At 41.5% G+C, this 16026-nt stretch overlaps 1 protein-coding gene across 6 annotated transcripts in view; it reads right to left on the minus strand.

Annotated features, from left to right (window-relative positions):
• Window positions 1–372: 372 nt before the first annotated feature.
• BTRC (beta-transducin repeat containing E3 ubiquitin protein ligase) overlaps window positions 373–16026 on the minus strand; it is a 117146-nt gene continuing 101492 nt past the window's right edge. For all 6 annotated transcript variants that reach the window (XM_074907610.1, XM_074907605.1, XM_074907608.1 and 3 more), the window contains 9 exons: window positions 15121–15217; window positions 14135–14272; window positions 13584–13702; window positions 10983–11232; window positions 10195–10313; window positions 5901–6011; window positions 5221–5299; window positions 1728–1921; window positions 373–719 (listed from right to left, as the gene is read on the minus strand). In XM_074907610.1, the coding sequence (XP_074763711.1) occupies window positions 1760–1921; window positions 5221–5299; window positions 5901–6011; window positions 10195–10313; window positions 10983–11232; window positions 13584–13702; window positions 14135–14272; window positions 15121–15217 (1075 nt within the window). In that variant the 3' untranslated portion in view covers window positions 373–719; window positions 1728–1759. The remainder of the gene's footprint in view (window positions 720–1727; window positions 1922–5220; window positions 5300–5900; window positions 6012–10194; window positions 10314–10982; window positions 11233–13583; window positions 13703–14134; window positions 14273–15120; window positions 15218–16026) is intronic.

Here is a 16026-nt window from a genome sequence, read left to right on the forward strand (position 1 = left end):
CCAGCCAAGCAGATGTTAAGGGAGACTATAATACACATCCAGCTTCCAAAGGGTTAGCATAGCAGGCAGGAGAGGAAAGAGATGGATTTGGCTCATAATAGTAAAATTTCAAGGGTCCTCTCTCCACAAAAAATAGGTCTGCAGTCAGAACAGCCAAAAGCCGCAGGGAAGTCAGGGGGGAGCTGGTCTGGCTGTTATAACTGTTTCTGTTGCTCTTCAGAGCTGAATGCTTTTTCAAAGGCCTAGCGATGGATATGATTTCAGTCTGGGAGTAGCAGCCTCCTCCCCACCCACCTTCCCACCCACCCCAAAGTGACTCTCAGCAGGATGCACTGTGGCTATAAGTCTTCTGCTTAACAGCAAAGCAACACATTCTGGCAACATCTTAAATATATTCATAGGACATCTGTGACTGGGTTTGGAGGGGAACCAAACAGGGTAAAGGGAAGAGGAGTGAACAGGAAAAGGGGGATGAGGGAGGAAAGGGATGGGAAGGTTTAAAAATGTTAACTGTTCATGAAAGATAAAAGTCATCTTCTGATATAGCAGCACTTTAGCAGTCAGCCGCGCTGAGTAGACCCTGTCTGAGATCAACCGCATGCCAACTTTGTTCCAGAAACAAGTCTGAGAGCCTCTCTCTTCAGCAAGTGTTGGTTACGTGGATAGTTCTTTTGTCCTGGCATTGGCAGATAATTTAAATACTGCAGCTGAAATGAGTCCTGGGAACAAAAAACAGAACAAACCAAACAAACCCCATTTGTACTAAAGCTTTTAATGATTTAAAAGAATATCTGATTGACCAGAGTGTTTGAGAAAATCAAGATGACTGATCTGACAGCTCTGGAGCATCACTGCACATTTACCAAACAGACAGAATACAGGATGTGCCCCATGACAGAGCATTTTCATGGGAAAATATCACTGTGGACACCCCCTTGCAGAAGCCTGTCAGCACTCCTGCCATTTTTCTCAAGTAATTGTGCATGTATCCACCAAAGTGGGCAATCACGCTATCCTGCTCCACTCACATACATCAACTACAACTGACTTAAACACATGAAACATTATGTCCTCCCCACGCTGTGCTGGCCAAGACAACAGGGTAAGATGATGAGCAAACCAGCCTAGATCTGATATGAACAATTTAACACCGGTGCTATGCTAGAGAGAATGAGGGCTAGGCCCTATCAGTAAATGATTTTGCACATTGATGCATTTCGATTAAATTTGCCTGGGCTTGTGCCTCAGTGTCTCCTCCCCCAGCCAAACTGTTCTCTTGAATCAGCTTGCTGCAGAGTGAGAAGAATGGTCACAACTTCAGAGGGAGGGAATAAGGCTGATGCTTCTTGGCAAAACCCTCCTGTCTGATGACAACTGCCCAGGGTCAGGCCATCTGCATCCCCTTGTTAGGCAGCAGCTGCTCTACTCGCTCTGCAGAAACCCTTCTTCCTTCTGGACAGCAGTGAAGGCTGATTTAACTAATGATGATGATGGACAGAGGAGGAGGGGCTCTTCACAGGAACTCACAAAGTGCCACATGCCCCAAATCCTAAAATAAATCCCTGTCCTAAGGTATTAAAATCATTCCTATCCTTTTACAAGACACCGTAATTACTGTCCAACCAAGGTGAGAAATACTGACAGACTCACTAGTTACTCAAGCAGCATGCTTGCACTACATCCAGTGTCATGTTTGAGCCTCATTTGATTTATTTTTTTTTTTTTACCTGGGCGAGTGTGAGGTACAGTGTAGTGTTATTTATCTTGAGATGTAGGTGTATGTTCTGGACGGGGAACGAGTGGATTCTGCTTGGGCGGCTGGGTCATTCAGAAAATCCCAGATGAGGATGGTGTCATCATGTGAGCTGCTGACGATCTGGAACTCGTCAAACTGAAGTCGAAAGACTCTTCCAGAATGCTCCTAAATTCAAGTGGGAGACATAGCATGTTACTTTACAAACTTGCTGGCACCTGGGATGGAGCGGAGAAGATGAGCTTGGGCTTGGATTCTAGTGTTAAATTAATTTCTCAGTAAACCCCCCATGACACACTGTGCATCACTATTACATAGTGTAAATTAAGCCCTCTTTCAGTGAAAAGGGTTTGTCATATCTGAGTTCTTGGCTCTCAGGAAGTTTACATTACAGTTATCCTGTTACTTCTTAAATCCCAATATTGGACACACACTGTGTAGAACAAACCAAGCTCCCTCAACCACACAATTCAGTCTGGCAAGGCTGATAGAAGCACTGTCTTCCTTGTTCTATGGCGAAAGTCTTTCCTGAAATCACAGCATTCCCAGATGCAGTTAGGTTACACGGGGAGAGATGAGAACTCTGCATTCAAGACTTGGCACCACTGACACTGCTGAAGAGGAAAAAGCTTAATACTGGAGGACTCTAAGGAGCCTGTTGTAAAGTCCAGTGACACAGTAATAATTCCTCTTAAGCAGTTCTAAAAATATGAACCAGAAAGGGCATTCTTTATAGACAGTTTGCATTCTGCTCTGAGGCTGAGTGGAAATGGCATGACAATTTGGCAAGAGTTCAGACTGTAATTAACAGGAGGTAACGGCAAGATCCTGGATATCACATAGCAAATCCACTATGCTTTCCCTTTTGTGTTGCCTGTTTTTTCTTGGTGCTTACATTGACATAAGAGTGAGCAGTAGCCTCTTCCTCGGTCAGAAGGGAACAGAAACTATGCAACTAGGATGAGCCCTATCTCTTCCATGCATACGTATTTCTCTTTAGTGCTCACATGTCACAAGGGGCTTAGGGTCATGAAAAAAGCACATCTTAAAAAACATTTAGACAGAAGAGTATTGTTAGCTACTAAATGGGAAGCCTCTATCTTACAGCACAGGACTAAAATAATACAGCTTGGTTTGTAAAGCGCAACAGCTGCTTGCACATGAACCTCTGAATCTTTAACATTAACCAAAAACATGCACACACAAAAGTTGGATTCTATTTTTAAGGTAAATTTTAAAAAAAGGTCTAATCATTGGAACCTTTACAATCTTCTAACTATGACCTGAATTTGTCTTAAAAACATCTTATGGGTTTCTGATCTTCCCACCTATTCCAAAAGAAATGTTTTTCCAGAGTCCGTGCTGTAGCATTGAAGAGAAGAAATTCTTGCTAAAAAATATCACTACAACTGTCAGATCCGCTGAGGGATAGCTCACAGAGACAGTGAAAGAGGGGTACTTCCAAAACTCCCTTTTTTCACCCAGTCACTCTGGGCTAAGTAAGGTTGCCCTAGAAGTTCCACATAGCACTTGCATTTGCTGTTGCAATAAGCAGAATGCACACCCTAAGCTGAGTCCACAAGGACCCAGACTCTTGTTCATAAGGAAAGCTGAACTGTGTGCTTATTCTGTGCCTGAAAAGCTTCTGTCAAATCCATGTGGCCGCCGTTCCAGCTAACGGAAGACAAAACTGGAAGGGACCTGGCATGCAGCGAGCATTTGTTATCTGTGCACTTTCCTCCTACTGTTTGAAAATTGAACACGAGCAGCAGGAGACTCACGATGTTCATTGTGTAGCCAGGTTTAATTTTGGAGGCCAAGGGAAGAGAAAAAAAAAAAAAAAACAAACCACGGGTAAGCGGGTATAAGGACACCCTGTTGTCATAAACATGAAAAGTCCTAAAAGCACCACAACAGCTTCCTCTGCCTCCCCTCTTTTGGCCCCCTCCATCGCTATCAAACAGGGATTTATGAGTATCCATGTGTTGAGATTCCTACAGTGTTTCCATCCCACCGCTTCTGATTTATAATATAATTAGCTGGGGCACTTTGGCTGTCCACTGCTGGAAAATGCAGAGGAAATCACACCAGTTAAATTAAGTCTACAGGTTACTAGGCACACATTTGTCTCAGACTGGAGCAGGAACACTACTAATACCAAGCTGAAGTCTTAGACTCTCAGGGTATGTGCTCATGGGCTCAGAGTTGTTCCTTAGTTTGGAACTGGGTGGCTGATGACAAAGGGTTTTTCTGGATTTCAGCCATGAAACTATTCACAGTTCTATCTGGCTAACAAGAGGGCTTTTCAACATAGTACCTGCAGGCATCCAAGGCTCTCACAGACTCTTACTCTGCAGCTTATGGTCCAAATACATGATTGGAAAAGAGTTAGCACAGCTTAATGATCTACTGCCTGTCAACTGAGTCACAGTAACCCTCACAGCCTGCACCAAATGTGAAGTAAAATACTTTAGTGAAATCTAGAGCAACAATAGCAATTCAGGTGGTCGATGAATGTGCAGAAGGTCAGCTAGCACAGCTCAGCTGGTGAGAGGTAACCGCACTTCCAGAGAATCAGACAGCCTTGGTATGATCTTGGTTTAGAGAACAGACTACAGTCACATGTCACAGCAGGAAATGGTCTAATGTATACCAACCCAAACACTTTTTAGCTAAAAAATAAATGTTTACTTCTTTTTCAGTGAGAATTCGGTACTAGATTGAAATCTTCCTTTATCTCCAGCAACAGTGCAAGTCTTTTGGGGTGAATGTGATGGAGGAATGCTTATAGGAACCATCCCATGGCCTTGGCTGTACTAGCATTTTTCTCACAACTTTCACACATTATTATAAGACCAGTGCAGAGTCACTGTTAAGCATGACTGTGAATGTTGTTAACACTCACACAATGACATTTTAACCATCATCAGACCTGCAGTAAACACCAATGGATGGCATGAAAGTAGTCGCTGCTGTTTAAGGACAAGGCAATTTCACTGTCTGTTCCAGTCCTTACCTGCTTTTTTCTTAAACATCCAAAAGCCAGTTAAAAGCAATCCCAAGGGTGTTTTTGTTCTTGTTCCTCAAATTTGGAATGTACTACTTTTCTTTAAGAAATTTCAGGTCAACAGTTCAGACAACTTAATACTACATCATCAGGTACACACTGGCACATGGATTCCAAGAAGAAGAAGTCTCAAAAATGGATTTAGCTATTAATCTCAAAACACAGAACAAAACTGTTAAAAAAAAGTGAGTGAAAACTCTACAAGTTCTAACTTCCAGTGCTTTATAACTTGCAATGTTAAAAAAAAAAAGTTGAACACTCAAAAAAGATAGACCCCTAGAAATAATTTCTAGATCCTGTAGGTTGGGACTAAGCTAGCTTCAGTTTTTATGGCTCAAGATAGCCCTGATCACGCACACTTTTCTGTCTCCTGCCTACCATCCCTCCCAGAAGCTCTTACCACAAGGGTTCGCAAGCAGAGGGTCCCTGCTGGAGCACGAGGGTCCAAAGCAGCCACAAGATCCCATACTTTAATTTTCCTAGTAGCAAAAAAATAGATAAACACCATGGCTCTGTTAAAGACAAAAGAGCAAGGGCTCACGGAAGAAAATTAACTATTAGTACAGCTTAGCTAATACACCAGTTCAAGGAAAATTACAGTAATCCTTCTGCTCCTGAAGACCAGGTTCTTGCATTTCCCCTTTGTAAAGTTTACAGAGCTTAATGGGAGAAAAAAAAATGCTGTCAACAAAGAAAAACACATAAAAAGCAGGTGGTAACAGCTATCAAAAACATGTGGGAGTGCAGACATCTAGTCTGTAATGGCAAATATCCAGAAGACATAACCACAGATGGGAGTGTTCTTACCAGTGGTTCAGTTAGAAGAGGTTTCAGGTTGAGTTGGTCAGACATTCCTACAAGCTAAAGAACTGGACCACACACATCAAATCACACTGACATTTCAAAAGAAGAAAAAAAGATATACTTTGTAGCATGGTCCTGATTTACTGGCCTTGAAAATGTCCTCTTGGTATGACAGACGAGGAGAGTAATATTTATAAGGAGGATACAGCAAAGTGGGATGTGAGACACTGATACAGACAGGAAGATGCAAGGTATTGACTGCACTGACAGACTCACCCATCATATGCCCCACTAACTATCCTCTTGTTATCAAAGCGTATGCATCTCACCAACTCTTCATGGCCTTCTAGTACTCGTAAACACGCCCCACACTCGATATCCCACAGTCTGGAAGAGAGTACAGAGAAGCACTAAGAATTTTTTAATATCTGATCATTGCAACTAAACATTTAGTCTTTGCTTGTAGTTAATGGGAACTTGGAAATAAAGATTATGATGGAACAACACAGAAGAAACAAACTACATTAATCACTCCTTTTCCTGCTGTTAACGGATGAATGCTTTTCAACATGACCCTGTTACGTTACAGTATCACATGGGAAATGAGTCAGAGATCCAAAAATTTTAAGACCAGTTGTGTCTAGTATCTACTGCTCTAGTAACACAGGGTATTTCCCAGTTATCTTCACAGTGAGCCTCATAACTTTTTTTTACTGAAATTGTTTTTTCATAGAAGTATCCTGCCTTGATTTTGAGACGTTAAGAGAGGGAGACTTACCAAACCCCTTGCGAGTTTGTTCCAAGGTAAGATCACCTTCAAAGGGCAGGTGCCCCTTTTCATACCCCTACATGCCTATTTCTGTTTTGGAGACTACCATCAGACAAATTAAGACATCAATACAGTGGTGAAAGGTACAAGAATTAACAAACCCTTTTTATTTGTCACTTCTCCCACTGAAGATATGTTTACTCTGTAATCTAGGCACCTTATGCATATGGTAAAATGGGCGCTCTGTGTTTATTGTAATGCATTTTCTACTTGCTCTCAAATAATTCCCGTGGCTCTCTGCTAACTGTTTCTAATAATCCAATATTTTAAAAAAGTTCTGGCACCAAACCCAGTACATCTATCCCAGTAAGAGACCCAGCAATGTGTTATTCTCTCAACTGTAAATATCCCAGAGTTTTGGGGGTTGTGAAGGATTTTTAGCATGGAGAATAAATTAAAATACATTAATTTGTACACTTGCATACTACCTTGAAAAATATTTAAGAAATGCTTGAAACAGTTATGAAGCAAGTCTATTTGCTTTCCATACTTTTGTCAGCTCTTTGACATGACTCCCAATTACCATAGACATATATTATCTAGAGGTGTTACACCTCTGGCCGAGATGCACTCTGCTCATAGAGGAAGGTTTTAATAGCAGTATCTGCTGCGGCTCCGTGACACACAGCTCAAAGTAGCAGTCACAAATGTCCTTAAATGGTCATTCAATTTATGTTCAGACTGACATGAACTTCACAGTAGTGAGAAATATGGGTGGTTTGTGTAATTTCTCTGGATGACACATCTTGAAGCAGCACAGCTGCTAAAGGGTCAGGTCACTTTTTTTTGAGAGACAGACAAAGAAAGAGAGAAACTGTCTCCACATATTTTACTCCTGAGGTCTCCTGGGGAATAATCCAAATCCAGTGGATCTCTGCCCAAGGTTGGTGGATAATGGTTGCAGCTGTCCTGCTATGACAACCTGATCTCACTTTGGGCAAAAGAGGAATGAACAGAACTCTTTCGTCACTGGGAAAGGATTTGTCTATGCACATGTTTGAGGCCAATGAGGAGCACAAGGCTATTCTCTGATCCATGAAGTCGATTTTTCAGGGATCTGTGAAGATCCCAATAGTTTCCACATAAGTACCAGCACACCAGTCAAGGTCAGAGCAAGCATCTTCATAGCAAAGGTCAGCCAAGGGCACTCTGGCTGGTCGGAGAGCATAAAGTCTCTCAGGGACTGTAAACAGGATAGACAATGCCAGAAATGAACTGGTGCAGAAAGGTTTAAAGAACAATCTTGTGCCAGGATCTTTGTGCCATGTGTTTCCATTCCTTGCCATCAATCCTGAGATTGCCAGCAGCCCTAGGAGGCCTCATCACACTAATTCAGGCCTGAATTTTCAGGTCCCAGTTTGAGGTTTTACCAGAATCTGAATGAGATTAGAAGAGATGGTCACGTTCCTAGCCACGTGGGGAATGGGCCTTCATGTACAAAAGGAATAACTGCTATGTAAGAGCAGAACCTCCTAGCAGAATTGGTGCCAAGGGTACCTTCCAGATTTGATAGCCTTCTCAAATTTCTACTTTAAAAGGTCAAAAGACTAAATAGTAAGAGAACTACTCTTAAGGCTTGAGAACTAACTAAAAAGTTCACTACAAAGTGTACGCAGTCAAAAATACTACCAGTCTTCCCTCCTACAGCTCTGGCAGAACTCCTGAAGGTAGAGCGAGGTCTGCAAATACCTCAGCCTTTAATTCACATGAAGTCCTGGCAGAGCTGGAAGACGCACAGAAGACAGGTGAGCCTGAATCCCCATCTTCTAGAGAGAATGCTGTTTATCTAAACAGTCCAATACCATATCCCCAAGTGTGCACACACTGGAGGTTAAATACACACATATAAATCAACCACTCTTTAAAAATTAACCCAAGAAGATGTAGTCTGATTCTATTTTCTTGCTCCAAATTCTCCCTTTTTAAATTTTTTTCTCTACCACGCTTGTTTGCAGCAATTAAGAACTTTGGCCCCAGAGGCTAAGATACTGAAGTGATTGGATTAAACTTGATGGATCAGTTTCTACCAGATGGAAATCAGCACAATTATAGTGATGCCTGTGTAGCTGTGTTCTCTTACACTGGTGAAAGTTTTCACCTAAACCAAAACCTAAATCATTTTTATACATGGAGTTTCTCTACAGAAGAAAGATATGGATTTCTCAGCTACTTCACATGTCCTTACGTTTGCAGTTGCAGAACTAGAAATCAGAGTTATCTTTTGGAAAAAAGTTTTCCTGCAACTGAGGAATGACAATCTTCAAATTCTGTATCATGAGGCAGCCTCCACTAAAGGCCAACACACAACATCTGGCATTTTACAGTGGATTAAAATCAAACATATAAAGCACTAAACCACCCACAAAGATGACTTAGTAATCTGCCCTTTCTTAATCACCTTCCACTGATTTGTGCCCTCTGCTAATGGCTGGGGGAAAACAATGTGACCAGGTAAGCCTTGTGCCTTCTCCTCACACAGCTGGCAAACTTGACTTCTATTAAGATTCACTGCCAACATTCCTGAAATTCTATCACAATTTATCTGTCAACTAGGGATTTTGTCCAATGTAAGCATAAAAGTAACTGTATTCCTCTTTAGCATTATCACTATCTTGACATTTATTGTTATTAGCAAGCCATATTTTAGATCCTTCCCTAACTGCTGCAATATTTAACTATTTCCTACTCTAATTCTGAGACCAAGTTACATAGCACAATTGCAGAGGGTTATTTTTTTCTATTTTTCTATTTGCAGGATTTCTCACCATGTGTAAGTGGTGCTACAATGCCTGTTAATACTTTTTCCCATGATTAACAGGCAGAAGTTCCAGCTCTCTTGGTCATGTCTCAGACAGTCCTACACCAAAATCTGGCACAATGACCTGGTGATGTCAACCAAAGGACCACCATTTTCCTACAGAATGCAAAGCAGGGAGGCAGTACGTTGCAAGCAAAGTCCACAGGCAAACAGTAGTGTGAACCCTTCTCACTGAGGAGAAATTATTACTGACATGCAAAGTGAAGGGCTTCTGCTTGCACTGTCCCGCTTTCAAGCTTTATCAGAAGGCAGACAAATATTTAAAACAAAGGCAAAAGGGAGGTTGCTTTTACTCCTGCTTGCACCACAGAGCCATTTCTCTATGTCACACACACTACCACTCAAGTTTGTTCCATACACCTTGAGATTAGTAGGACATCCCTCTACCAGCAGCTACAGGATACAGAAATCCTGGCTCATGGTACCAGAAGGAGTTAAATCACAGATTGCAAGCAGGGCAGCTGGAGAAGTGCAAAAGGGATCGAACTGAACTTCATGCTCTAAACCAGCTGTTCCAAACTTAACCAGGTGCCAAGTACCACAAGAAGAGTTTGGCGAGAGCCCAGGAGGATTTCTGCAGAGGATTAAATGCCTCTTACTGCAAATCTGACCCCTTTAACTAGACACATAGCCCAATTAAAATATCACAAGAGGACATCACAGAAAGCGGTACTTGCCAGCTCCTTCATACACCAGAGTTGTCAGAGCAATGCAACTTGTTGATTAGTATGGGACTCTTGAGATACAGAGGATGAAAGACAACACAGTAAAACAGGCTTCTAATATCTCTTTGCAGTAGTTCTCAATGTTCTTTACCAAAGAAAGCATCTTTCAAAGATGACAAGGGTACAGAGCAGTTCAGTTGCCTAACCTCTGGACAATGTGCTTGCACAGAACTCTGCAATGGGGAGTGTGTCTCTCACCTGATAGTATTATCTGAAGAGCCGCTCACTACTAGCCTGTCTCTGTACTGCAGACATGCAATGCCTCGTTTGTGGCCATTTAAGGTGCGCACAAATTCGCAGGTACTAGTGTTCCATACCTGTGACGGGAAGCAGGGAGGGAACCACACAGAGACAAAATTATTAAGATAAGACTAACAAAAGCTGGTATCTGTATGATATATAGGTGCATCCAGAATGTTCTTAATTGAAGATGCTATCATTAAGACTGGGAAAATTACTTGTGACTATAGTCTGCAGCTTTTAGCAGCTTGGGTCACTGTACACACAAGATTTTTGCCAGACCATAAGAATCAGTTTCCAGAATCAAGTTTTAGCACTCTCAGGCTATGATTTAGTCTACACAGGATCTTGATTTTCCTCAGTTTTAATGCCGCAGGCTGGGATCATAGCAGTAACACCTCAGTGACTCCTATCCACTCACCTTCACTTTTGCCCCTATTCTGCCCTCTGACAACTGTTCAAATGACTGATGTTGAAACAGATTATGGAAATGGTCAAGTTGAAAAAGGACACAGAAGAAAAAATTCCTTTTTCAACTGCATCTGTACCTGGATCTGATTTTCCATACAGTTCTGTAAAGTTGTGCAAGCTCAACAGAGGAGGGATGAATGGAAATAAGCAGCAGGAAGATCTTCTAAAGGAAGATCTGCGTAATAACTGCCAAGGATAATCTTCCCTGTCTGGTCACTGTTCTTGGTTATTAAATACTCCAGTGCTGCAAATAAAAAGCCTCTGAAACACCTCACCTTTATAGTTCTGTCACCTGATGCTGATACAATGTACTTGTCATCAAAGTCCACCACGTTGACAGCAGCTCGGTGTCCTACTAGTACCCTCCTCAGGGTGATGTCTGTTGGTGAAGCCATGTCCCACACAGCAATGGAACGGTCTTTGGAACATGTCACCATCATGCCGTTATTGAAGCGGAGGTGCAGTACTGCTTCGCAGTGGTGAATCAGTGTATTCAGCATCTCACCTGCATTCACGTCCCACACCCTGCAGTTTCAAATTTCAAACCAGAGAGTTAAAAAACAGCACAGTGGATTTTCTGCAGGGTGAGAGGGGGACAGGAAGAGGTAATTGACTCTCTAGTAATATTAGAGAAGCAAACATTGCAAGTTATAGCTACATCTATTAAATAATTCATTAAAAGATGTATAATATAAACCTGTTGATTATGCATACATTGAGACAGTCCAGCAGTCAAAAACTCTGCAATGCAGTTAACACCATAAAAATAACCCAGCCAGGAAAAAGCATCCTTTAATTAAGGGAATTTAGTGCTGAGGAAAGGTATGAGATTGATGGCCTTAAAGACTGATGTTTCCTGGTCCTGTCAGTCTACCACACACTCCACTTCCAGTCAATGAGTACTTAATCACGACCTGTGGAAAAGCAAGTTCAGTGACTTGTTTAATTTTGACCTCTCTCACAGGACTATCAATTCAAAGGATAATTTATACAGAAGCAGAAGACAAGATAATGCTTTTCAAACAAAGGTAAGTAATTCCCACAAGTTGCACCACGAATTGCATTTACCCTGCAGTGCATCTGGTACACAGCTACATTCCAGGAATGTGCTGAATACCCAAATTAAGACAGAACATTTATGTCAATTTAATGTTATTGGAACCAACTGTTTCAGCTGAAAGATAATTAAAGAAGAAAGTTAGACAAAGGCTTCATACAGAACTTCTAGGACTTGAAGATTTTAAGCCTTAAAAATCTTTCTTTTAGGCTACTCCATTGGCAAACTTCTTCTACCCTCCATAAAGAGATTTCTTTTGGCACTATCACACCTGTATCCCAGATACACTATGTGAGAGCAGAAAACAGCTGTATCATCAGGCACATCAGACACTGCAGAAGTTAAAACTTTCCTCTGCCAACGAGGTGAGCAGTAAGAAAAGACAAGACATCAGAAAGACTTCTAATGTCTTATTTCCTAACTTATGGAGGCTCAAGTGCATCAACTTATGGCCTATAAATGACAAAGAAAACTACATTCCAAATACAAAATGCAAAGAAGAAAAACCCACAGACTAAAGACCTGAGCCATTAACACATGAGCAGTTTTCAGATAGGGTTGCCAAACTGAACAGGAGCTGGAGACCTACTGACTTCTTTGGACAAGCGCATCCCCGAGATCTCAGAAGCATTAAGAGCCCATCTGTACTGTCTATTGGACGAAGCCCCTCTTCCTGAGGAGACCCAAGGATAAAAGTGATGCATCCTATGTGCCTCTGGGGTCTGCACAAACATTTATAGATACAGTGGGAAACAAAGTATTTCTGGGCAAGTAGCCAGTCTGCAATTTAGTCTGCCTGGCCTGATATGGAAGATGATAGTGCTTTTTACAGAATTCAGCCTCGCCTTTTGTGATATGTTTAGCACAGTGCAGTTCCCACACCATCTCCAGGCAGGCGGTGTTGCTGGAATTCCAGATTCCTACCAATGCCAGGACCCCAAAATCTAGCAGCACCACAAGACCGCATGCATCACATGTCCGGAATAAATTCAATGGTTATTAGCCACCATCAGCGGTAGTTTACATGCAAGCACGGTGATAACCATGAGGAGCCTGCAGCCATAGGAACACATGCTAGTAGCAGAAAAGGCCACTGACACAGCTTTTTGTTGTCTGTAACTTCACTGCATGGCCATTGTTTGTACTCTGGCAAGAAGAGAACATATAACAACATGGAGAAGACAGACTTGCTTCTTCACACCCAAGTTCATATTGCAATTAACTCATATGTGCGTGTATTTACACTGCAGGTCTTAGACTTTGTGGCATCCTGTAAAATGTCTAGTGGACTTCACATTCGCACAACATGCACCACAAGTGCTGACTTGAGGTGTCCAGCCTTTTGCTGGGGACTGGAAGGAACGCAAAGTTAGAAAGACTGCATGAAAAGAAACACCATGCTGAAATTCAATTAAAAGTCACAGGAGATGGTAGTCATACATTTTTTGTTAAAATTAAGTGACAGTAGATGACTAAACCTTCAAACTTGCTTTGAAAACTTCAACTTTTAAAAAGTTATTCTCAGGGAGAATTTAAAACATTCTCAAGGTCTGTCAAAACATGCAAAACCTCAGTGAAATGCCACATGGCCTTCCTAAGTCATCCTGATCTTGACTGGCCTTTGCTTAGGTTCTCATTTCTCCTTGACAGCCATTTGCATGGACATCTGATAAACAAGGAGAGTACACTCCTGAACAAATATGCTGAACTACTTCACAGAACCAACAGAACAGCACATATTTAAGAAATTACCATTTCAGCAGCTTGCAAGGCTAAAATCTTAGAGGCAAACAGAAAGCTCCAAATCATGAGCACACACCTGACTGTTGAGTCCGAAGATCCAGTAATGATCACCCGTTCATCATACTGGAGGCACAGGACAGAACCCGTGTGTCCGGTGAGAATGCGCTTGCATTCCAATGTATTCTTATCCCAGATCTGAGAGCAAACATTCAAAACCAGACAGCTCAGTAAGGTTTTCATCTTTCATTACTTACTGGTCTGTTTTTTACTATAAACACACAATCCACAGTGCAGTTAGAACATCTTTAGTGGCATCTGTAGAGTCTTCTACAGGCTCTTCGGTGCAATACATTAACATCTTTGATATTACTGGCTTTACTATGAACACTGGTTTTACCCTTCTCACCAGGTACAGTAATTACGTAGTCTGTAATTACTGATGGATAAAAACTCTGCTAGTGAACGGTTTGTAAGGAAACAGGGTCTCTCTTGCCAGACAAAAGAGGCATACATGCTGTGCAGGTGTGAGATAAGGGAAGGAGAAGGCTAGGTGTCACTGAAATTAGGACACTTATTTATGGCACAGACACTGCATGCCATTAGTATGTCATTTTGGAGCATTCTCACCTTAATAGTATTGTCTCGTAGGCCACTTACTATCTTCTGATCATCATACTGTAAACAATAAACCCCTTTGCTTGTCTCACTTCGGCAGTGGATCCTCTGTAAACTGTGTCTTCCACACCTCCAGTTTGACTCTATTGTCTTGAGGAGAAACAGGAGACAAAAGAGAAGTAAAAATAAAGACCAGAAATATAGAAATATCTCCCCTTTTTTTTTGTTTGTCTAAGACAGCAGATACTTTTCTTCACACTTTGTCCTGCATCAGGCCCATATAATGATATTACTGCCTTCTAGCAGAAGTAACACACATAATAAAACCAATTAAACAGACAAAAGCCTGTAAAATATATTGTGGCTAAACTTGTCTGTGTTATCTGGAATGGTGAAGGAGAAGTGACCTAAAAGCTTTTCTCTATTGCAAACTTTTAACCCATTGTGACTCAACAACTAGACTGAAGAGAAAGTCTCAGCTGAGCTCTAGCTAAGTGCTTGTATAAACTTGTCACAACAGTGTCTGAGCACTGCTTTTCCCATTAGGAAACTACCAGAACATGGCATTTTGCTCACACTACATACAAGACAACCATGCTCAGCTGCTTCCTGTTTCCCTGGGTCTTAGGATATCTTTAACAATGCCCTTTTCTCCCTGGCTCAGTTCTTATGTCCCCATAACATCTTATTAGGTCTCATCTGCACTGGGTGGAGCAAATGGTGCTGCTGTGACATCTGACATGCAAGGTGTAGAGAGACTCCATCTGTGAACAGCTCACTGAACAATCCAACTCATCTTCTGCCTAAAGGAGCAGTGAAGCTTTGGACCTTACATAACTATCCCAGATCTATTAACTCCAGACAAATACAGACACATCAGATCTAATGAAATATTTAATTAGACCAAAATATTGTCAGAATTTCAACACCCTGGATAAATCAGGGAGATTTAAAAAAACTGCAACCAAACATCACCACATCTGAAAGCTGTTTCTTACCTCTATGTCCTGTATAATTTTAGGGTAAAGTGCTCTGTAGAAGGAGTTGGGTGGTGCAGTCCCATCAGGAGGTTTATTTTTAAATAGATATTGTCCCCTGGAAGACAAAAAACAGTCCCATTGAACGTAAATCATGTTTCAGCATTTTGGAGAAAGAGCCTCCTGGCATTTTACAAATGGGGAACCACTGTTGAAAAGCACAGACAGATTCATATTCAGACTTAATTTACTCAGTAAGATGAGGTGGTTCCTTGTTTGTTTGATTGCATTTTGACACTGAAATACAGATGAAAAATATGTGCCTAGTCACTCAGGGGAGGGAAATATATTATCTATTATGGATGTGAGCCCACTCAACTCAATAGGAGGTGAGAGTGGCTCATGCTTGCAATACACATACCCATATCATAGGTCACCTTTAAAATAAAGTGTATAAAGAACATGAAAAGCCAAGGAACCCTCAAAGTCACTATACATTCAAGGTTAGATTTTATCTGCATTAGCAGGAACAGTATCAGTTTTGGTACATGGACATTTTACTTCTACTACTATATTTTGGTAAGCAACACTTCATCTGTGGTGCCTCACTCATTTCAACACTGATTTGGAATACTCATATCCCAAGCTAGATTTTTGCTACAAAAAAAATCTGTAAACGGCAATCACTACCTGCTGTGTAAAAAACTTTAATTCCTCATCCTGAAGTTAAGAAGCCACCAAACACGGTGTGGAAGCTAGTAAACCCCACCATGGGCGTACTAACTGCTGTTCTGCCTGGCAACATGCCTCACAAAATGGAGAGAGGCACAAATGCCTCCGAGTGTAATCCTGGCATCAGAGGCACAGAGTTTACACTGGGCCAGCTCTCCACTTCTCCCTCCCTTGCTCCATTATGGCATAATTAAT

Source organism: Athene noctua, chromosome 5 (assembly GCF_965140245.1).
Source record: "Athene noctua chromosome 5, bAthNoc1.hap1.1, whole genome shotgun sequence".
Classification (NCBI taxonomy): Eukaryota; Metazoa; Chordata; class Aves; order Strigiformes; family Strigidae; genus Athene; species Athene noctua.